General features: G+C 41.6%; 1 protein-coding gene across 2 annotated transcripts in view; it reads left to right on the forward strand.

Moving 5' to 3' along the window:
• The first annotated feature begins 5191 nt into the window (after nt 1–5191).
• abcb7 (ATP-binding cassette, sub-family B (MDR/TAP), member 7) overlaps nt 5192–24486 on the forward strand; it is an 84455-nt gene continuing 65160 nt past the window's right edge. For both annotated transcript variants that reach the window (XM_070882779.1, XM_070882780.1), the window contains exons 1-2: nt 5192–5330; nt 16115–16195. In XM_070882779.1, coding sequence (XP_070738880.1) covers nt 5199–5330; nt 16115–16195 — 213 coding nt within the window. In that variant the 5' untranslated portion in view covers nt 5192–5198. The remainder of the gene's footprint in view (nt 5331–16114; nt 16196–24486) is intronic.

Consider the following 24486-nt stretch of genomic DNA (forward strand, 5'->3'; position numbering starts at 1 on the left):
CGCATTTATTATATCAATACTAGAATAGTAATATTAATTCTATGTAGAATTTCTTACTTCAAAATAGAACCAGAATCAGAAAGTGAGATATGAGCTTGAAAGGCTTTGATGGGAATAGATTTTATAATTTTTTGGTATATAAATATAAGTTGTTGTATCTCAAACTTGTCATTGAATTTACCTGTATCTCTATTTCCAACCTCTTAAATAAACATTTTTTTAAATGCATTATCTAACAAGCAGGGGTCCGTAGCCTATTACCAATGCCACTCATATCACTGCCCAGTAGAAAGTTGAGTGCGAAGGCTCCCCTTATTTTCTCATGTGCATAATCTAGGCTGACACATCAGTGCACCATTACTGGAGGCGCTGTGTTTCAGATGAGGCATTAAAGCAGAGCTAACTTGTTCAGTTAGATATAAAATATCCTATGGCATAATTCAAAGGAGAGCAGGGGGTTCTAATACACTGGGTATTCTGTGTGTTTATTATTATTAGAGACTATTATTAGAGACTGTAGATCCTCATTGGACTGTTCAGTCGCCTGAGAACTCATTTTTAGTATGGAAGCAAGTCTTCCTCGATTTCGAGGGACTGCCTATGTTGATGATATTAGTATTTATTACTGCTATTGGCAATAAAACTGAGTTTTTAAAAATTTGTTTTTACAATCGTACCTGTTTATTTGCAAATCATGTAATTACAATTACTGTTTTAACGCAAAGTCCCCTTTTTTCTTCTATACCTCCAATTGTGAAAAGTTCATTTGATTGCAATTTTATTCATTGCAATTCCCACTTACATGCAAGTGTGGTGCGCAGAAATCCAGATTTAATGAGACTTTTCATCTTGGAACATAAGGGTTTCAATTTACAATCTGATTGGGTTCACTGTTCAATGTGCCTAAAAAAGCAGTTTGACCTGTTTTCCCATTATCGCTAATGTTTATTGATATTGTGTGGTTGAGGGAGGAATGGAAATCGAATTTCAAGATGGTGCAACAAAAAAGCCCGGTGACTTGTCATTGTACGAGCAAGTAAATGCTTTGAATAGTGTGAAGGAATTGAAGATTTAAAAGTTAGTCAAACTAAATGCAGATAGCAAGAGTTTCTAAAGGTATATAAAAAGGAAATGAGTGGCTAAAGTAAATGTTGGTCCCTTAGAGGTCGAGACCGGGGAACTAGTAATGGGGAACATGGAGATGGCAGAAAAAACTGAACAAATATTTTGTATCAGTCTTTATGGTAGAGGACACTAACAATATCCCAACAGTGGATAGTCAAGGGGCTATGGGGCAGGGGGGAGGAACTTAACACAATCACAATCACTAAGGAGGTGGTACTCAGTAAGATAACGGAACTAAAGGCAGATAAATCCCCTGGACCTGATGGCTTGCATTCTAGGGTCTTAAGAAAAGTAGCGGCTGGGATTGTGGATGCATTGGTTGTAATTTACCAAAATTCCCTGGATTCTGGGGAGGTCCCAACAGATTGGAAAACTGCAAATGTAATGCCCCTATTTAAAAAAGGAGGCAGACAAAAAGTAAGAAACTATAGACCAGTCAGCCTAACATCTGTGGTTAGGAAAATGTTGGAGTCCATTATTAAAGAAGCAGTAGCAGGACATTTGGAAAAGCAAAATTCGGTCAGGCAGAGTCAGCATGGATTTATGAAGGGGAAGTCATGTTTGACAAATTTGCTGGAATCCTTTGAGGATGTAACGAACAGAGTGGATAAAGGGAAACCCGTGGATGTGGTGTATTTGGACTTCCAGAAGGCATTTGACAAGGTGCCTCATAAAAGGTTACTGCACAAGATAAAGGTTCACGGGGTTGGGGGTAATATATTAGCATGGATAGAGGATTGGCGAACTAACAGAAAACAGAGAGTTGGTATAAATGGTTCATTCTCTGCTTGGCAATCAGTAACTAGTCGGGTGCCGCAGGGTTCAGTGCTGGGACTCCAACTATTTACAATCTATATTAACGATTTGGAAGAAGAGACTGAGTGTAACATTGCCAAGTTTGCTGACGATACAAAGATGGGAGGAAAAGCAATGTGTGAGGAGGACACAACAAATCTGCAAAAGGACATAGACAGGCTAAATGAGGGGGCAAAAATTTGGCAGATGGAGTATAATGTTGTAAAGTGTGAGGTCATGCACTTTGGCAGAAAAAAAAGCGAAGAGCAAGTTATTATTTAAATGGGGAAAGATTGCAAAGTGCTGCAGTACAGTGAGACCTGGGGGTACTTGTGCATGAAACACACAAGGTTAGTGTGCAGGTACAGCAAGTGATCAGGAAGGCCAATGGAATCTTGGCCTTTATTGCAAAGGGGATGGAGTATAAAAGCAGGAAAGTCTTGCTACAGCTGTACAGGGTAGTGGTGAGGCCACACCTGGAATACAGTGTGCAGTTTTGGTTTCCATATTTACGAAAGGATATACTTGCTTTGGAGGCAGTTTAGAGAAGGTTCACTAGGTTGATTCTGGAGATGAGGAGGTTGACTTATGAGGAAAGGTTGAGTAGGTTGGGCCTCTACTCATTGGAATTCAGAAGAATGAGAGGTGATATTATCGAAACATATAAGATTATGAGGGGGCTTGACAAGGTGGATGCAGAGAGGATGTTCCCACTGATGGGGGAGACTAGAACTAGAGGGCATGATCTTAGAATAAGGGGCCTATTTAAAACTGAGCTAAGGAAAAATTTATTCTCTCAGAGGGTTGTAAATCTGTGGAATTCACTGCCTCAGAGAGCTGTGGAAACTGGAACATTGAATAAATTTAAGACAGAAATAGACAGTTTCTTAAACGATAAGAGGATAAGGAGTTATGGGGAGCGGGCAGGGAAGTGGAGCTGAGTCCATGATCAGATCAGCCATGATTTTATTGAATGGTGGAGCAGGCTCGAGGGGCCAGGTGGCCTACTCCTGCTCCACCATTTCATATCGCTCGCGGTAACACCCAATTTCAAAAATGGAGACTAGATGCTTTGAGAATGGACGAGAAGCTGGCGATCTGAAAACCCATTTTTCCCGCCCACACTGGGAATAACCCATTTTTGGGCGATAAGCACAAAAGTGTAAAATCTAGCCCTATATCCCCAGCTTTATCTCCCCCTATGAGTGGAAAAATCCTCTCTGCATCCAATTGTCGAGCCCCCTCATTAACTTATGTTTCAATAAGATCACCTCTCATTCTTCTGAACTACAATGAGTATAGGCCCAACCTACTCAACCTATCCTCATAAGTCAACCCCCTCATCTCAGGAATCAACCTAGTGAACCTTCTCTGAAAAGCCTCCAAAGCAAGTATATCCTTCCTTAATTACGGAGATCAAAACTGTATGCAGTACTCTAGGTGTGGCCTCACCAATACTCTGTCCAGTTGTAGTAGGACTTCTCTGCTTTTATACTCTATTCCCCTTGCAATAAAGGCCAACATTCCATTTGCCTTTCTGATTACCTGCTGTACCTGCATACTAACTTTTTGTGTTTCATGAACAAGGACCCCCAGGTCTCGCTGTACTGCAGCACTTTGCAATTTTTCTCCATTTAAATTTTAATTTGCTTTTCTATTTTTTCTGCCAAAGTGGATAATCTCACATTTTCCCACATTATACTCCATCTGCCAATTTTTTGCCCACTCAATTAGCCTGTTTATATCCCTTTGCAGATTTTTTTGTGTCCTCCTCACAATTTGCTTTCCCACTCATCTGTGTATCATCAGCAAACTTGGCTACATTACACTCGGTCCCTTCATCCAAGTCATTAATATAGATTGTAAATAGTTGAGGACCCAGCACCGATCCCTGCGACACCCGACTAGTCACTGTTTGCCGATCAGAAAATGACCCATTTATCCCGACTCTCTGTTTTCTGTTAGTTAGCCAATCCTGTATCCATGCTAATAATATATTACCCCTTATCCCGTGAACTGTTATCTTGTGCAGTAACCTTTTATGTGACACCTTATCGAATGCCTTCTGGAATTCCAAATACTCCTTGATTATCCACTATTGGGATGTTTTTAGTGTCTTCTACCGTAAAGACCAATACAAAATATTTGTTCAACATCTCTGCCATTTCCCTGTTCTCCATTATTAATTCCCCAGTCTCATCCTCTAAGGGACCAACATTTACTTTAGCCACTCTTTTCCTTTTTATGTACCTGTTGAAGCTCTTACTATTTGTTTTTATATTTCGTGCTAGTTTGCTTTCATAATCTATCTTCCCTCTCTATTATGTTTTTTTATTATTACTATCAGAGATATTGCTCTGGGCATTATTACTATTTTCTCTGGGCATTATTGCTATCAGTAATATTGCTCTGGGCATTATTACTATCAGTAGTATTGCTCTGAGTAGTATTGCTATCAGTAATATGGCTCTGGGGATAATTGCTATCAGTAATATTACTCTGAGGATTATTGCTATGAGTAATATTGTTCTCGGTATTATTACTATCAGAGATATTGCTCTGGGTAGTTTTGCTATCAGTAATATTGCTCTGGGTAGTATTGCTATCAGTAATATTGCTCAGTATTATTGCTACGAGTAATATTGCTCGGGGGATAATTGATATCAGTAATATTGCTCTGGGTATTATTGCTATTAGTATTATTGCTATCAGTAATATTGCTCTGGGTATTATTGATATCAGTTATATTGCACTGGGTATTATTGCTATCAGTAATATTGCACTGGGTATAATATTGCTGTGGGAAATTGATATCAGTAATATTCCTCTAGGTATTAATGCTATTAGTAATATTGTTCTAGGTATTGCTATCAATAATATGGCTCTGGGAATTATTGTTACCAGTAATAATACTCTGGGAATTATTGATACCATTAATATTGCTCTGGGTATTGTTATCAGTAATATTACTCTGGGTATTAGTGTTATCAGTGATATTGCTCTGGGGATTATTGCTATCAGTAATAATGCCCTCGGGATTATTTGTATCGGTAATATTACTCTGGGTATTATTCCTATTAGTAATATTGCTCTCGGTGTTATTGCTATCAGTAATATTTCTCTGGGTATTATTGCTATCAAGAACGAAAAGAAAGGTTTACATTTATATAGCACATAGAATGAGGGGACTTTTGCTGTCAGTGGGTGGAAGTCCTGACGTCACTGGATGCCGGGGACGTGGTGCTGCGGCTCCCACAATGCTGCGGGGTGGAGCTAAGATGGCGCCTGTGTGGCTCGCTGTGCGGTGTGGTGTCCATCTCCAGCGGCGTCGGCTCGCCTTCCTCCTGCAGCCGGCCAACTCGGTCCACCTCCTGAGCTACTCGAGGCACCGCGCCGAGGAACGCCGCGAGGTGAGGCTCCATTAGACAGGGGAGAGAGTGAAGATCAGCCATTGTGTGTGTGTGTGTGTGTGTGTGTGTGTGTGAGAGAGTGAGTGAGTGAGGGGCGGGGGCAGAGGCAGAGGCAGAGGCCGGCCCAGCTCAGTAGCAAAGTCTTCATGCTGCCAGTGAGCAGCTCCGCCCTCCAGTCACCGGCATTACCTCGCATCAGCTGTAGCTCCAGCTTCACACCCGCGGCTTCATTATTAGGGCACAGTGACTGAGGAGGTAACATAACTGTGCCTTCCAGGTTTGTCTTTGTGCTCTCAGTTATGTTTCTGTACAGCAGACTCCACCTCCCAGATCCGGTTGGGAATTTCCATTCAAAGGCAAAGGAGGTGGAATATTACAGCCTGTTCCGATTATTTATCAAGATGTTTTGTTATCTTGTATAGTATCTTTCCAGGAAACTTTAAAACAAATCCCTTTTCGGCATCTCTCTCAAAAGCGAAAGGGATGTGTTAAAATATGTCCCTTATTTCCAGATTGTGTTAAATGTCGTATTGTGCGTAAGACTGGCCTAATTTTGAGATGGGGTAAGCAAAAAGTAATCGCTTCCTGCAGTTGTCACTGGGAAAGGGGGAGAGGGGATCTTTATTTAAGTAGTTGTAATCTGGCTTACTTTATGTAGCAAAATCTAACATTTGGTAATGATCTTCCTTGCAGATACTTGCTCATATAAAAACAAAGTGCTGGAAATATTCAGCAAGTCAAACAGCGCCTGTGGAGAGAGAAACCGTTAACATTTCAGTTTGATGACCTTATATCAGAACCCTTGCTCATGTTTACTGCTATAATTTTGCATCTTGCTTAACACTGATTTTTGTTTATTACTGATAGCCGCAAACTGCGATGCTTAATCACTGACTCCATCCCTCTCCCTAGCATCAATCTGAGGGTGAACAAGACTGTTTGCAACCTCGGTGTCATATTTGACCCTGATATGAGTTTCCAGTCACTTATCCGCGGAATAACTAAAACTGCCTTTTTCCACCTCTCTAACATTGCCTGCCTCCGCCCCTGCCTCAGCTCTTTTGCTGCTGAAACCCTCATTCATGCCTTTGTTGCCTCTAGACTTGACTACTCCAACTCACTCTTGGCTGGCCTCCCACATTCTACATTATGTAAAATTGAGGTCATCCAAAACTCAGCAGCCCATGTCCAAACTCTCTCCAATTCACGATCACCGATCACCCATCACCCCTGTGCTTTCTGATCAGCACGGCAAGCGAGCCCAAGGTGGGCAGAGGAAACCCTCAAAGCCGCCTCGATAAAATGCAACATCCCCACTGACACCTGGGAGTCCCTGGCCAAAAACTGCCCGAGGTGGAGGAGGTGCATCCGGGAGGGCACTGAGCACCTCGAGTTCCGTTGCCGAGAGCAGAAAACAGGCGCAGGTAGCGGAAGGAGTGTGTGGCAAACCAGTCCCACCCACCTTTTCCTTCAACAACTGTCTGTCCAATCTGTGACCGAGACTGTGGTTCCTGTATTGGACTGTTCAGTCACCTAAGAACTCACTTTTAGAGTGGAAGCAAGTCTTCCTCGATTTTGAGGGACTGCCTATGATTGACTGATTTGCTTTCTGATCTACATTGGCTCCCAGTTAAACAATGTCTCGATTTTCAAAATTATTCTTCTTGTTTACAGATCACTCCATGGCCTTGTCCCTTCCTATCTCTGTAATCATTTTCAGCCTTACAACCCCACAAGATGTCTACGCTCAAATTCACCCTCAAATTCTGCCCTCTTGAACATCCCTCATTATAACTGCTCAACCATTGCTGGCCGTGCCTTCAGCTCTTTGGGCCCTGAGCTCTGGAACTCCCTCCCTAAACCTCTCCGCCTCTCTATCTCTGTTTCCTCCTTTAAGACGCTCCTTAAAACCTACCTCTTTAAACAAACTTTTGGTCATCTGCCTTAATTTCTTCTTTTGTGGCTCGGGGTCAAACTTATCTATTTTGTCTTGTGACACTGCTGTTGAAGTGCCTTGGGAAGTTTTACTATGTTCAAGGCGCTAGATGAGCGGCGAGTGTTTGTGGCGAGATGCAGTGAAAGTTTATGGCAGAGAAGTGGAGAGATCGTGCCGGAGGTGTGACAGATGAGGGTACGGGGCCCAGGGGCAGCACGGACCTACCCACACTGCGATGTGTGCGCGCGCTAGGTCCGTGCAGCAGAGCAGGCCTCCAGTCGTCTTGATTTACCCTTGCCACTAGATAAAGACCTAGCTTTGTCAAGTCTGTGTGGTGCCTGGTGTGCAACGGTCACCACACGTTAAAAAAAATTCACGCACAGGCATTTTCCACCCCCTCAATTGGAGTTCAGGACTGGAACATCGGGTCCTTTATTGAAACATCTGTGAACTCGTGGAAGCAAGTCATCCTCGTTCGATGGACCGCCTATGATGATAAATTAAAGTTAATATTATTAACTGAGCAAATGGCTTGCCACTGGTGAACTGTTTGGTTGTGAATAACAATGTAGAACCTCTTTTTAAATAGCCAATAGTAAGATAACTATGTATGATAAAGGTTATTTATCTCCAAAGCAGAGCTGTATATGTCTTCTAATTTCACCCTGTCAATTTGTACTTTATTACAATTGAAGGTCAAAGGCTCTATGATGGATTGCAGAAGTTACATGTTGGGAAATAATGTTTCTGTTAATAGCTCTCTGGACAGTATTGTTTTGTGAATGGGCAGCAACATAGATCATTATTGATGTCACAATAATTTGAGAATTAACCATAAAAGAATAAAATGTTTCCTTATTTCAAATTTGCTTTTAGAACAGTGTTGTTATAAAAGGCTAATGTAAAGTATTGTACTGATCAACTTTTTCTCTTGCAACAGTCTTATGGAATTTGCCCCATTTCCCCAAATCCTCAAATTTGCTGGAAAATATGCATCAACTGCTAAAATACTCCTGCTGGATTAAAAAAAATCCTGAGGAGCATTTCCACAGAAAAAACCATGTTTGTGGGAGGGGATTGCAATATTTGTTCACTGGTCAGGGTCACAAGATGGGAACTGAGTCACAATAATGTCTGATCTAAGGGTTCAGATGGTCTCGATCAATAGTGAACCAAATTGGGTTTCTGACCACCTTTGGAACCACTGAGATTAGATTACAGCTTTACCATCAATGTCTACTATGCAGGTTTTATTACTTGCTTGCATGTATTTTTTTTCTCCTGTTCAGAAGGTGTTGACTCCTTGGTGGGGTATGTTTTCTTGGGTGTTAGGCACCCTCCTACTATGCCCTTATTCATGTATCAGCCTCAACAGTGAGTATCGGCAGGCTTTACACCCCAGAGGCATCACAGACTGATGCAGTCCTCACCCAACATCCACGTATACACCTTCAGCCAGGATCAGGGAAGGAATTCTGTATAATTTTATTGTCCTCCATAACCCCTGGGTGCTGTGGCCAGCAATACTGTGTTTACTGCTACCCTGGCTGAGATTAGTTTGCTCAATACAGACTAGCGATCAAACCTGGCACATTAAATTATGGAGCCATTAGGGTGCTGACAGGGTTATTATTCAGTGTCACTGTTTGGAATTTATGACTGGATTCTTGTTTTGGAGTTCAGATTTGAGGTAAACTGCCAGCTAAAAGCAGTGCAGTGCCCTGTTCTCAGAAGGATAATGAACTTGTTTCAAGTGTACAGAGACAGCATTTCCATTTGATTGTCCTAAATTTCCCCCCTACATATTGATGTGATGTAATTTAATGGGTATTTTGGTTTGAACAACTATTGTTATTAACTTAAACCATGTGAAGATACAATATATCTAGAATATTGAGTACCTTTGGGTGAGTTATAATAGAAACATAGAAAATAGGTGCAGGAGTAGGCCATTCGGCCCTTCTAGCCTGCACCGCCATTCAATGAGTTCATGGCTGAACATTCAACTTCAGTACCCCATTCCTGCTTTCTCGCCATACCCCTTGATCACCCTAGTAGTAAGGACCTCATCTAACTCCTTTTTGAATATATTTAGTGAATTGGCCTCAACAACTTTCTGTGGTAGAGAATTCCACAGGTTCACCACTCTCTGGGTGAAGAAGTTCCTCCGCATCTTGGTCCTAAATGGCTTACCCCTTATCCTTAGACTGTGACCTCTGGTTCTGGACTTCCCCAACATTGGGAACATTCTTCCTGCATCTAACCTGTCTAACCCCGTCAGAATTTTAAATGTTTCTATGAGGTCCCCTCTCATTCTTCTGAACTCCAGTGAATACAAGCCCAGTTGATCCAGTCTTTCTTGATAGGTCAGTCCCGCCATCCCGGGAATCAGTCTGGTGAACCTTCGCTGCACTCCCTCAATAGCAAGAATGTCCTTCCTCAGGTTAGGAGACCAAAACTGTACACAATACTCCAGGTGTGGCCTCACCAATGCCCTGTACAACTGTAGCAACACCTCCCTGCCCCTGTACTCAAATCCCCTTGCTATGAAGGCCAACATGCCATTTGCTTTCTTAACCGCCTGCTGCACCTGCATGCCAACCTTCAATGACTGATGTACCATGACACCCAGGTCTCTTTGCACCTCCCCTTTTCCTAATCTGTCACCATTCAGATAATAGTCTGTCTCTCTGTTTTTACCACCAAAGTGGATAACCTCACATTTATCCACATTATACTTCATCTGCCATGCATTTGCCCACTCACCTAACCTATCCAAGTCGCTCTGCAGCCTCACAGCATCCTCCTCGCAGCTCACACTGCCACCCAACTTAGTGTCATCCGCAAATTTGGAGATACTACATTTAATCTCCTCATCTAAATCATTAATGTACAGTGTAAACAGCTGGGGCCCCAGCACAGAACCTTGCGGTACCCCACTAGTCACTGCCTGCCATTCTGAAAAGTCCCCATTTACTCCTACTCTTTGCTTCCTGTCTGACAACCAGTTCTCAATCCATGTCAGTACACTACCCCCAATCCCATGTGCTCTAACTTTGCACATCAATCTCTTGTGTGGGACCTTGTCGAACGCCTTCTGAAAGTCCAAATATACCACATCAACTGGTTCTCCCTTATCCACTCTACTGGAAACATCCTCAAAAAATTCCAGAAGATTTGTCAAGCATGATTTCACTTTCACAAATCCATGCTGACTTGGACCTATCATGTCACTTCTTTCCAAATGCACTGCTATGACATCCTTAATAATTGATTCCATCATTTTACCCACTACCGATGTCAGTTAATGCTGTAGTTAATTAAGAAATTCAGGTGGCAGTAATCATTTATGAAGTCCAGACAATTTTGGCTGTTACCAGAATCCTAAGCTTGGCTTAAAACCTTAAAATTTTCCCTGCTGATTGTGCTTTTTTTCATTAGGTGTAATATCATGCATTGGCACTGTATGAGGGAAAATATCATTGTTCTTGTACACCATAATACAGGGAAATAGCATTCCATGCATATATCGTGTTGCTGTATAGGCCCGGAATTTGCGGTGTGGATGACGGCAAACAGGCAACGTTTGCCGTCATTCCATCTTTGAAACTGTCCACAACTTTGGGATTTGAGCAGGCGCATGCAGAAATCCTGAAGTTGTTGTCATTCACTGCTCTGACACAGGCTGTGCTGTGACCCGTTTACCTCTTCTCTCCCCGCCCCCCCCCCCCCCCCCCCCCGCAGAGCCACAATCAGTGAAATATCACAAATCAGGGAAACTGATGAAAACTTCGACTCTCCTGCAGTAAGTGCGCAGTTAAATTCCCCACTAAAAGTTAGATCCAAAGGGATTAGGTGTAACTGGGGTTTTAACAGCGTATTGACTGCCAAACAAAGGTTATAGCCCTGAAAAACTAATTTTAATTTTGTGCAGTGTGAAATTTATCCATTTTAATAAAAAATAAAAATTAAGAAACTTTATTTATTCATTATTTCAAGTTTGCCTTTTCCCCATGTGAGAGCCCAAATCTTTGTTTTGCTCTCTAACATTTTTCAAAAGTTAGAATTTTAAGAGCTTACCCACTTCCTTGTTCGCTGTCTGAGAATTCTGCGTTTTGATTGACGGCTTAGATAGCTTTTTGACATCACCGGTAGAAGTGGAATCATGCAATGGCAGTCTGTCAGTGCTGGACCGAGGATGGCCTGGTGAACTGACTTGAGAACTTCAGAAAGGTTGAGAACAAACCAAGATAATGCAGTCGCAGACATGGAAGGTATTGTTGCTGGCTTTGAACAGAACAGTCTCTGAGCAGGACAAGGAATTTAAATAGGGAGTTGTGGGAGAGGTTAGGCACAGAGCTGCGAGGTTGATAACACATTTAAAGGAAAGAGATTTGGCAATATTTGGAGAGAAGTATAAGGTAGCCATTTTGAAGAGGGGATTATAAATGGCAGCTTTGAAAAGGAGCGGCAAAATTACTGAGCAAAAGGAGTCTCTGTTAACAATAATGAGGAGGGACTAGAAAAGTTGGTCAGGTGGAGTGGGTAGTGGATTGAGGGAGTTTTGTAGAAGGGATGAGCTTGTGCAGTATGTTGGGGAGAGATAGAAATTAAGCTGCATTGTACTGTGGGTTGGGGTCATGGCTAATGGCTTGGATGGATGGGGAGTGTAAAGAAAGGAGAGATGTTGGCCAGCACCTTTATCAATGGTGTCAGTCTTGGATAAAGTAGTCATAGTCATAGAATGGTTACAGCACAGAAGGAGGCCATTCTGACCATTGAGCCCATGCTGGAAGATCCATAAGATCCTCAAGCTTGGTATTGGAAGTATGGGGGGATGAATTTTTGAGGGGTGGTTAGTCATGGAAAAAAGATCAGAGATCCTGGAGGAGTGGAAGGATTTAACCATAGTGCTTCCCAGGAATAGATGAAGATAGCTGTCAGTGACCGGCAGTTTTAATCAACGAGCAGATAAGTGATGCATAAAAAGCTGTTCAGTCAACAACTGTTTGGGTTCGGGCATTTGTAAGCCTCTCAACCTGGCAACATGATCCACCATAATGCTTTGCCTAAACCAATGTGCAATACTGCCATATCACGGTTACACCATAGGAATGTGACAGAATACGTGAAAGGCTTGTTTGCAAAACATCTAATTACTGTATTCAATGTCAGAAAGTGACATTTAAGTTGTTACTGAAGTTAAAAGTTGCATGTGCGGGTGTAAGATTTTTAATATGTAGATGGGTTAATGTTTATGTTTTGAGATGTGATCGTTTTTGTTCACATTTTGGGTGAGTAGAAGGCAGAGTGCCCAGAATTTTGTGTGAGATATGCACCTTGAAAGAGTGCACTTTAAAAAAAAAAAGGCTTGCTGTTCTAGCTTTGAACTTTATTTTCCTGCAGCATTTTTCTATTTATTCCCTTATCTATCAGTTGGCAAACTAGTGTTTCCTGTGCAAATAAATGCCATGTGGGAGATTTTAAATTAATCAGATGGCAATGTGTCTGTTCATCTCATGGCAGGGGTGTGAAATTTTAATGTGGGGTTTGTGACCTTTATGAACACTCCCGTTGTAAGTGTGTTAGGATGTGCTTGGAGAACTAGTAGCTTCAGGAAGTTAACTGGTTATAGTAAAATAAACCACAGGGATGATCAGGTGTAATGAGCTGTCATTCCCAGCAATATCCCAGAAATACTTCTGTATTAGGATGTATTTTGCCAACATAAATTAGGTTATAGAATTATAGATGTTTGCGGCACAGAAGGAGGTCATTTGGTCCATTTTGTCTCTGCTGGCCGAAAAAGAACTATCCAGCCTAATCCCACTTTCCAGTTCTTGGTCTGAAGCCCTGTAGGTTGAAATTCAGATGGTGCTCCTTGAGAGGTGCTGTGTAGACAAGCTACAATTTTTGAACATCTCTCAAAATCTGCATCTAGTACCTGTTGTTCAGATATTTTGAACAGTCACAGTTGCCATATTGTATCACTTCAGACAATTCCGGGAACTTCTTACACTGGTGTTTGGCTGTAAAGGTAGGCTTGTACTGCAACAAAGATTGTTTTGAACATTTTCTCGTGACTTAACTTAAAAATCCAGGAGTTCATCTAATAATGTCACTGACCTCAGCATTATACTCTCTCTGCAAAAGCATTATTCAAGGTCTTACTGGACACTCCAGAATGTCATTGCCTCCATTTCATCTATATTTTTTGAGCTGATGATTGAAATATTCTCATTTAGATTTCTTAGCGCCAATATCAAAATAATCTGTGTGACGTGGCCAATATCAGAGATTACTAAAGTTTGGAGCTAATTGTTGTGTCATGATTTTAAATTGGAAAGCAATTGTTAATGTAAGGATTTTATTAAATGCAGTATTAAGCATTGCAATCAAATTTGTTCAAAATTTTCTTTTTCAGTTTACCATTAGTACAACCTCTATAAATTCTAACAAAGCCATATTGTTTTTGTTTTAGTGCTCACGGCCCTGTAGATCGGGATGCTTTATCTTTTTACCCCAACTAGGAAGCGTAATGGAAAAACACTTTTGGTGCTTTCTACCCCTCCTTTTTTTTTCTATTTTCCTTCTTATTCCAGCAATAAAGCTTTGGCCACCTGCCTGCTGCCATCGGCGAAGCTTCACAATCTACTGATAGGAATTAAGTGTCTGGTATTGGCAGATTTGTTCTCCTCTTCCATTTAAAAAAAATTCAAAGTCTAGTTTATCATGTTAGTTCGTCATTCCATTATATGATCTCGAGTAACTGATTTCTGTAATCCTTGATATTGGCCTATGATTCTGGTGCACAAAGGCATTTACAATGGAAGCTTAGAGGGTAAACTTTGAGAAATTACTCTGGCATAGAGCCCTGCAAGCTAATAACAAACTATTTCATTACAAAATTTGCCTACTGAACGTAATTGCTAACCCAACTTTGACGCACCTGGACTCTGAACTTTAAACTCAGGCTGTGTTTTAATGAAGCTACTGGAAATCCTACATCATTACATTTTTGAGGTGAATTCTATATTACCTGGCTTCAATGTAGATTCTTGACTACAAAATTCCTTCTGTTATTGGAAGGAAAAATTTAGAACTTCACTGAATGCAGAGAAACACAACCCTGTACTATACTTTTAAACAATGTCATTTTGTAATGTATAATTTCCTTACTACTGAAGATACTATTAAAATAATCATTTAATATATACAGTAAATGATGGAGAAAATGTCTTAAACATTTATACAGTCTATTGTAAATATAAATGTCTAATTAAAATGATACATCAATACTCGAGACATCAAACTCTGCATAACGCAGATTTCTATATAACACTTAAAGAAAGACAGTCGGAAATTGCAGAGAAAAATTCTTCAAGGATCATAAAATATTGGAGTTGGTGTCTGAAACCTCTTGATTGAACTGTCGACGAGGCCGGGCTTTCCACCTAAAACCGGAATCCCAGTAATCCTTTGAACTCCATGTTTACTTATCCATCAGCCTTTGTAGTTATAAACGATACAGCTTTACCGTAGAAAAATGATGCATTATGTATTACATGATATAATGCTCCTCCCTGTAAACCACCATAACATCCAACTTACCATGAGTGATGCCAACAAAGATCCACTAGTATTGATGTTAACATCACAAATCTTACTACGTAGATGCTTCCTGTAGTATAATTTTTGTCAGGTCTCTGTGCACCATCTCGCATCTTTCGCCTTCTATTACCTCTGTCGCCCGTAAACTAATGCCTGGATAACATCTACTTCTAAACTACCAAGCTGACCGAATTACTTGTCTTTCAATCATTCTAGGACTAGGTAGTACTGCTGTGCCTTCCAATGGTGCCTTAAAATATTATTTTTAATTTAAAATTGCTTATTAAATTAAATACAGCCATCTGCCTTATTGCTGCTTTATCCCTTCTGGTTCCGTTTTCACCCCATGTTTCATGAGTGCTTCCACAGGGTGCCCACCCTTGCCTTTCTCGATCCAAGGCGGGCCTACTGGCTTCCATTTTGCAACCTCGCATTGCTAGATCCACAGCCTTCCAGTCCTGCTGCATTAATCTTAATAGCTTTAGTTACTCTTTGCTTTTCAAGGACCGGATCTTGCTTCTGGCTCCCAGTGCAGCCTGCTGCTTCCCAGCCCATTGGACAATCTTTAATAGTTTTAGCCACTTTACTTTTGAAAATCTAGGCTGCTGTCTCTGCCTAAATTCTGTTCATGAAGATTATCCAGTGGGCATGGAAGAAGCAGGTCATAGTGGGAGTTTACCCTGCTACCTACCTCAAACATTTTGACTTCCTGCTATCTCTTTAGAGTTCCATGCCATCCCAGTCTGCCCCCACACAATAATACATTGTGTATTATATGCATAATAGCTCTTAAATTGTGCATATGTAACATTTGCTTTGTATAATTGTGGTCCTGCGACTTCAAATAAGATGTAACCCTCATTGTTTACTGTAGAAGACAGGAAATCTGATTTTGGAAAATTATCGGCACTATAAATTACAAAATGCAACTTGATGGAGTGATATACTTAAGATCTCGTATTCAGCTGTGCTACAATAAATCTGTTCATTATTGGCCTGCTAGATACTGCGGGACTGTCTCCATTTGATCAAGTGGTTTTTCATTGGCTATTGTGACAAATATTACTATCATCTTCATTTGAGTGATACTTATCTGATTAATTTTCTGGTGGCTAGTAAATAGAAAGCTAAATCTCTGTACTAATGATCTTTGGGAACTTTTAGGGTCGCAGCAAGATTTGGTTTAATGTTTCATATATAGAAACAATGTTGATTCGTCTGCTTTTGTGTTTTTTAGGCTTCTCCAACATGTTTAAGATATGGGACCTTGCAAAATTTGAGACGAGAAAATGGAAGGCATATATTGGAGGCTGCAAAGGTTAGATTTTAATGTTTTGTCTTCTGTATCAAGTGATTCCTAGGAAGAATATTGCATGAGCCGTCATTTCAAATGGGCGTGATTTAATGACTAGTAGCGGGGTGTCTCTTTTTAACAAGAATTGATGAATTCATGTATATTTTGGATGTATTAGTATGATTATTTGACACTTTCCTGCTCATTGCATAATTTAATTGTCTGGTGCAATGGTCAAAGTCTTTTTTGTACTTGAAGGGTGAGTCTCCCGATGGGATTTTTCTCCCTTTTCCATTACTTCTCACCATGCCATGCACCATCCAACTAAGACAGTAACTTGGATGACTTGTTTGCATACCTCCACCAAATTGTACTGAAATTGGCCACAAGGGGGAACGTGAGAGCGTGCCCGGGGAATCATACAACCATAGAATAGTACAGCATAGAAGGAGGCTATTCAGCCTGTCGAGTCTGCATCAGCTCTTTTGAAGAGTAGTCCAACTTCCCCCTCTCTATCCCCATAACCCTGCAATTTTTTTTCTTTGAAGGCGACTATTGAATCTTTATGCACCACCCCATCAGACAGTACATTCCAAATCCTAACCACTCATTGCGTTAATTTAAAAAAAAGATTTTCCTCATGTCGCCTCTGGTTCCTTTGCCAATCACCTTAATGTTTTGTCTAGTTTTCTCTGTCTCTACAAAGGCTTGCCTATTAGTATGGCTGAAATTTGGGAAGGCAGCAGTGTGGAGTGCTAATGAGCGGAATCTCACATCCCATCAGAAATCAGCCTTAATGTAGGGGATATACATCAGAACCTATAAACCTAGCCTTATCATTTTATCTTTTATCCACCTTGTGTGACTGCTTTTAATTCACTTTTTTACAATATTGAAACAGTGGAGTTCCTTAAAAGCTCAATGGATAAGTGCACAGTATACTACAGAACTGAACTGTACAGAACAGTCTCAACTGAGTTGGTTGATTACAACTGAGGCAGTGGTGCAAATGGCTTCAGTGGTTACTTCTCTAGGCTTGTATGTGACAAATGACTTGGATGAAGTACAGGTTGAACCTGTATCCAGAACTCCCTTATCCGGAACCACCCCACATCCAGAACCATTCCCGGCCACCGGGTGGCGCATGCACAGAACTCCGACATGAACAAATTGAAGTCCTTCTGCACTGCCGACTCCCGCAAACGCAGGCCTGACCCCGCGATCGACTGCACCCCCCCTTCCCCCATGATCTCTCTGCCGCGCTCCCAGCCCCAAGCCAGCAAGCCCCGATATCCCCTTGCTCAGTACCTGTACCATCCAACCTGTTAACATGAACACCCCTCGTCCAGAAAAATGCCTTATCCAGAACAGGCCATGTCCCAAGGATTCCGGATAAGGGAGGTTCAACCTGTACTGAAGGGCTGCTACGAATTATGATACAGCCCCGTCAAGAGAAGGGAGGATAATCTGAAAGAAAGATACAATGGACAATATCTTGGCTTTATTGTGTAGGGCCTTGCATAATACAGACTATTGGATATTCTTGATACAGAGTGAGCTGAGTGCAGACACTTAGTGGGTGATGTGTGCATATCGTGAAGCAGTAGAAAATATGGTGAAAATTTTCACTCTTAAATTATAATCAAGAAGCAAAGTTTAAAAAAAAAACATTGTTTTTGTTATGAGGGTGGGTAGTTTAAAAGTCTGGTAATTAGGTATGTGCATACATCATGGGATTCAGCACCATTTCATTTGCCCATCTGCCAGTGTGTCAAAAAATCGTTCACACGGATGGCACCAATATTTAGTCTGTACGTTTTGATATAAATTTATAGCAATCATTGTTGCAGTATATCACATGGAACATTTTCAGGAAAGAGGAAATTGATTTTCAGTTTTGACTAGTTGACCTTTTAAATCACTACAAAATTACTAGACTTTATTCAGTGGGCAGCTCATATATTTCCAATTATGTGGTGAGGAACAATGTGTCTCACTGTGCAATTAGAGGACAGTAATCTGAGGTTGAACAACCACAAATATAAGAAACACTTGAAGGTGTATATTATTTCTCAAACCTGATTGACTAGCTTAGAAATAATTGCATGAATGACTTGCAGGGAACTTAAATACATTTGTCAAATTATTATAAATTAGTCTTTAAATCAAGTGCCTATGTACAGGTTTAGAATAAAAACATAAGAAATAGGAACAGGAGTAGGCCATACGGCCCCTCGAGCCTGCTCCGCCATTTAATACGATCATGGCTGACCTGATCATGGACTCAGCTCCACTTCCCCGCCCGCTCCCCATAACCCCTTATCATTTAAGAAACTGTCTATTTCTGTCTTAAATTTATTCAATGTCCCAGCTTCAACAGCTCTCTGAGGCAGCGAATTCCACAGATTTACAACCCTCTGAAGAAATTTCTCCTCATCTCTGTTTTAAATGGACAGTACCTTATTCTAAAATCATGCCCTCTAGTTCTAGTCTCCCCCATCAATGGAAACATCCTCTCTGCATCCACCTTGTCAAGCCCCTTCATAATCTTATACGTTTCGATAAGATCACCTCTCATTCTTCTGAATTCCAATGAGTAGAGGCCCAACCTACTCATAAGTCAACTCCCTCATCCCCGGAATCAACCTAGCAAACCTTCTCTGAACTGCCTCCAAAGCAAGTATATCCTTTTGTAAATATGGAAACCAAAACTGCATGCAGTATTCCAGGTGTGGCCTCACCAATATCTTAATATAGCTTTAGCAAGACTTCTCTGCTTTTATACTCCATCCCCTTTGCAATAAAGGCCAAGATACCATTGGCCTTCCTGATCACTTGCTATACCTGCATACTATCCTTTTGCGTTTCATGCACAAGTATCCCCAGGTCCCACTGTACTGCTGCACTTTGCAATCTTTCTCCATTTAAATAATAACTTGCTCTTTGATTTTTTTCTGCCAAAGTGCATGACCTCACACTTTCCAACATTATACTCCATCTGTCAAATTTTTGGCCACTCACTTAGCCTGTCTATGTCCTTTTGCAGATTTTTGTGTCCTCCTCACACATTGCTTTTCCTTCCATCTTTGTATCGTCAGCAAACTTGGCTACGTTACACTCATTCCCTTCTTCCAAGTCGTTAAAATAGATTGTAAATAATTGGGGTCCCAGCACTGATACTTGAGGCACCCCACTAGTTACTGGTTGCCAACCAGAGAATGAACCATTTATCCCGACTGTTCTCTGTTAGTTAGCCAATCCTCTATCCATGCTAATATATTACCCCCAACCCCATGAACTTTTATCTTGTGCAGTAACCTTTTATGTGGCACCTTATCGAATGCCTTCTGGAAATCCAAATACACCACATCCACTGGTTCCCCTTTATCCACCCTGTTCGTTACATCCTCGAAGAGCTCCAGCAAATTTGTCAAACATGACTTCCCTTTCATAAATCCATGCTGAATCTGCCTGACTGAATTTTGTTTTTCCAAATGTCCTGCTACTGCTTCTTTAATAATGGACTTCAACATTTTCTCAACCACAGATGTTAGGCTAACTAGTCTATAGTTTCCTGCTTTTTGTCTGCCTCTTTTTTTTAAATAGGGGCATTACATTTGCAGTTTTCCAATCTGCTGGGACCTCCACTGAATCTAGGGAATTTTGGTAAATTACAACCAATGCATCCACAATCCCTGCCGCTACTTCTCTTAAGATCCTAGGATGCAAGCCATCAGGTCCAGGGGATTTACCCGCCTTTAGTCCCATTATCTTACTGAGTACCACTCCTTGGTGATTGTGATTCTTCCCCCCCCCCCCCCAACCCCCCATAGCCCCTTGGGGATTGTATTTGTATGTAAAGCACACTTATACACTTGCTTGAATGGGTTTTAAGAAGGGGAAGCAGCAAAGCTTGCTATATTGCAAAGCTTGATGGTTAATCAACCATCGTAAGTAGCCAACACTTCATTGACCCTTAGCACAGACAGAAAGAAGATAAAAACATAACACATCCACCAAGGGCAGTGGAGAGTCAACAGTCTAGAAACATAGCAAACCCTGGGAAGCAAGGTTACTTCCCACGTCATGAAGAACGGAGGCAAAGTTGACACCACTGATAAAACATTCCGGGAGGGTGATGGTTGATGGGAGATGGACAGGTGGGGGAGAGCCAGTCTGATGAGGGTCGACGAATCAATGTAACTTCGCTGAAAGCAGTAGACCAATCGATGGTTTTGTAGGAGGGTCGCACCTCTCAGAATATGTATAACTGTCATTACAAACTGTGTTTCTGAGAAGTGTTCATCGGAACCTTCCCAAGCAGGTTTGAATAAAAACCGGTTAACCAAGGTTTCGTCTGCGTGATTCCGTAGTCACTATACAATACGGGCAGGTGTCGAATCCTTATATCAGGGAGTCCACCTAGAGGAAGAGAAGTCTTTTTACCCCAACAATTGGCCCTGCGAGCAGGGTACAGACCCTTCGACCCAGATGATGTGGCAGCTAGCAATGGCAGTGAGTGTTTTTTGTACCACCTGCAGAGCTGCAGTATTGACTGGTGTAAGGGGTAAAATGTACACTTGAGTAAGAAGCATAAGGGAATTGAGAGGTTCTGAGGAATCGTGAGTTCCTCTGTCTTACAGTATGGATTGTAATATTGACCAAATATCTAAAACTCGCTTATGTATGTAAAGCACGCTTATACACTCGGTTACATTGGGTTAAGAAGAGGGAGGCAGCAATGCCTGATGGTTAAGGAACCATCATAAGTAGTCAACATTGCATTGACCCTTAGCACAGACTGATAGAAGATGAAAACATACACTCAGTACTAAATAACAAGGGCAGTGGAGAATCAACAGCCTAGAAAGATAGCTTACCCTGGGAAGCAAGGTCAATCAACATGTCATGAGAAATTGAGGCAAAGTTGAACACATTTCAGAAGGGTGACACCATGGGAGATGGACAGGTGGGGGAGAACCACTCAGAGCCAGTCTGAGCAGTAGGCCAATTGGTGGTTTTGTAAGAGGATCGCACAAATCGAAAAATCATATAACTCTGCTTGTAGAACTCTTGTACTTTGAAGTGTTCATCGGAACATTTCCCGAGCATGTTCGAATAATAAACCGGTTAACCAAGGTTTCGTCTGCGTGATTCCGTAGCTGCTATACAATACAGGCAGGTGTCGAATCCTTATATCAGGGAGGCCACCTTGAGGAAGAGAAGTCTTTTTACCCCAACAACTGGGAAGGAGGTAATCTGTATAAAGAACTAAGAGAGGGTAATCTGTATAACTAAGTTATAGCGAACCACGGAAGGACGAAAACCAAGGTAGGGGATAGGTGTATGTCCTGAAGCGTGACGGGTGACATGATAACAGGAAGAAGCCTGTATTAATCGTGCGTGGCGCAAACAAGAAGGAATACAACCTAAAAGGGGGGGGGGGGGAACCTCAGGATGTTAAGGAAAAGCTGGCCAGTGGGATAGAATGAAAACCAAGGAGGGGTCTCTGAGATATGGACCAGAAGGATCTCGAGTATAAATGCTAACAGGAAAGAATGTGAAAATAAGTGGATAAGGTGGTTAAGAAGACATACGGAATGCTTGCTTTTATTGGCTGAGGCATAGAATATAAGAGCAGGGAGGTTATGCTTAAATTGTATAATACTTTGGTTAGGCCACAGGTGGAGTATTGCGTGCAGTTCTGGTCGCCGTGTTATAGGAAAGACATGATTGCACTAGAGAGGGTGCAGAGGAGATTTACTAGGATGCTGCCTGGAATGGAGAATAGTTATGAGGACAGATTGGGTAGGCTGGGTTTGTTCTCATTGGAACAGAGGAGGTTGAGAGGAGACCTTTATTGAGGTGTACAAAATATTGAGGGGCCTGGACATAATGGATAATAAGAGTCTGTTTCCATTGGTGGAGGGGTCTATTACGAGAGGGCATAGTTTTAAGCTGGTTGGTGGAAGGTTTAGAGGGGATTTGAGGGGGGGCTTCTTTACGCAGAGGGTTGTGGGGATCTGGAACTCGCTGCCTGGAAGAGTGGTGGATGCAGAAACCCTCACCACTTTTAAGAGATGGTTGGATGGGCAATTAAAGTGCCGTAACCTGGAGGGTTACGGATCCAGAATTAGGATTAGACTGGATGACCTTTTGTTGTTTGGACGGAGCAGATATAATGGTAAGTACTGCAGGGAATAGAATATGGCCAGGGTGATCGCCCGGACTAGTTTCGATCGCCTGGATGGGTCGGAGAGGAATTTTCCTAGATTTTTTCTCCCTAAATTGGCCTGGGTTTTTAATCTGGTTTTTGCCTCTCCCAGGAGGTCACTGGCTCCGGTTGGGGTGAAGTGTAGAATATTTCAATATAAGGGGTGTCACAGTTGTGTGAGGCAGATTGGTTGGGCTGGGTGCTCTTTGCCTTTCTGTCATTGTTCATAGGTTTATATGTAACCTTTAGGGCTGCTGACCAAGGGTCATGTGGCTCTTTGTCGGCTGGCACGGACACGATGGGCCGAAATGGCCTCCTTCTGCGCTGTAAATTTCTATGTTTCTAATAAAAAAAAACTTACAGGTTAAAACTGGCACAGAAGCTGCAGCTTTTGTGCCGAGAAAAAGAAAATAAAAATGTTTAATGATGGACTGGAGGAAGGCCATCAAAATATTATTGTTCGGATTCAAAAGGGGGGGGGTATGGGGGATGATGAGTCTGTCTGTCTATGTTTGTTTTAGCTCCCCCTGTTTGGATATGTTCATTGTGTACCTGGAATTGAATGCATAAAGGACAGGTTGTTTATCAAAAGATAAAACATGCAACCTTAAAGCTAGATTGCTAAAAGGAAAACAAATTGAACGTTTAATTGGAAAAAAACATTTTTGCAATTGTCTTATGCAGTTTAAGTTAACAATGGAAAAAGACGCAACTTAGTGGATGCGATTTGATATTGGCTGTGAAAAAGATAGGTTTAATTGGATTGAGGGTAATTAACCAATGAAAACTGGACTTTCATTGTGGCCACGGTGAAGTTCCGGTTTTGTTTCAAAGTGTGAATATTGGAAAAGAGATAAAAGACACTCTATGTTGATAAAAGTTGTCGTTTGGTTGTTTAGAAAATTCTATTTTAAATTCCGAGGAAGTTTCACTTCAGTAAAGGAGGTTTAAATTTCGGGTTTGATGCCGTATGGGTGCTGTATTCTGATATCGGGAAAGATTTTTTAAAAAGTATTACGCAAAGTTACGTAATGACGTCAGGCCTTCTTACAAACCTGTAAAGGAGTTAACCCTTTCGACTGACAGCTGTTTTATTTAGTTCACCAAACAACTTTAGCATCGCTGTATGGAATTAAAAAAATTACTGGACATTATTAATTTGGTTTCTTAATTGGAAGTGAATATTTTCCCACGTGCCAGAAGGAAAATAAAATTGTAACGGTTATAAAGAATTTTTAAAAAATGTGTAATTTTTAATATGGAAAGAGTGAAGTAACATATCTAGAATACAAATAACACAAGGGAAAAGACAAATGCCCAAGGACAGAAATGAGGCTATTAGATCGATACCAAAGCCAGGGACCGTGAAGGGGGTCAGGCAGGTACAAGGGCTATTCAACTACTGCAAAAATGTTATTCCCCAAGATAGCCCAACCTATACAGGACCCGGTCGAAAGGGGGAAACCCTCCCAAGATCAGGAAACGACATTTGTAAAGTTAAAACTAGCTCTCAAGTGCTCCAGCTCTGGGATTACCTTACCAGAATCTATACCTACCAGAGTAAAGATCATAACGCAGTGGTGACTCAATTACATGGGGACTGCTGGGACACGTTATCCTACATACAGCATACCTCAATAGAAGTGCTTAACACAGGAAGGCTAAAAATGGTATCTGATGTACAAAGGGCTAGGTGGGAAGCAATATTCTTACATCCCCCCCCCCCCCCCCCCCCAAAGGGGACGATAACAATAAAAGACAACTGTAACAGCCCTGCAGGTCATTATGCAGGGAGAGGAGCATCAGTGTAGCCCGACAGGAGAAGACGAGGGAAATAGTCAGGCTTGAGGAGGCAGACGTGGATCTATATGTAGATGGGTCCCGGCGTTATATCACCAGGACACCACGGACAGGATGGGCAGTGGTAGATAGCAGCGGACAGCTAGAAGGGAGCCTATCGGCTCAAGTGGCTGAATTGGTGGCTCTCATCGAGGCTCTGAGGATGGCTAATGGAAAAAGAGTACATCTATACAAACATTCGGTATGCTTTTGGAGTAGTGCATGATTATGTGGTAGACGGGGATACATGACTTCAGGAGGA

This window comes from Pristiophorus japonicus, chromosome 6 (assembly GCF_044704955.1).
Source record: "Pristiophorus japonicus isolate sPriJap1 chromosome 6, sPriJap1.hap1, whole genome shotgun sequence".
Taxonomy (NCBI): domain Eukaryota; kingdom Metazoa; phylum Chordata; class Chondrichthyes; family Pristiophoridae; genus Pristiophorus; species Pristiophorus japonicus.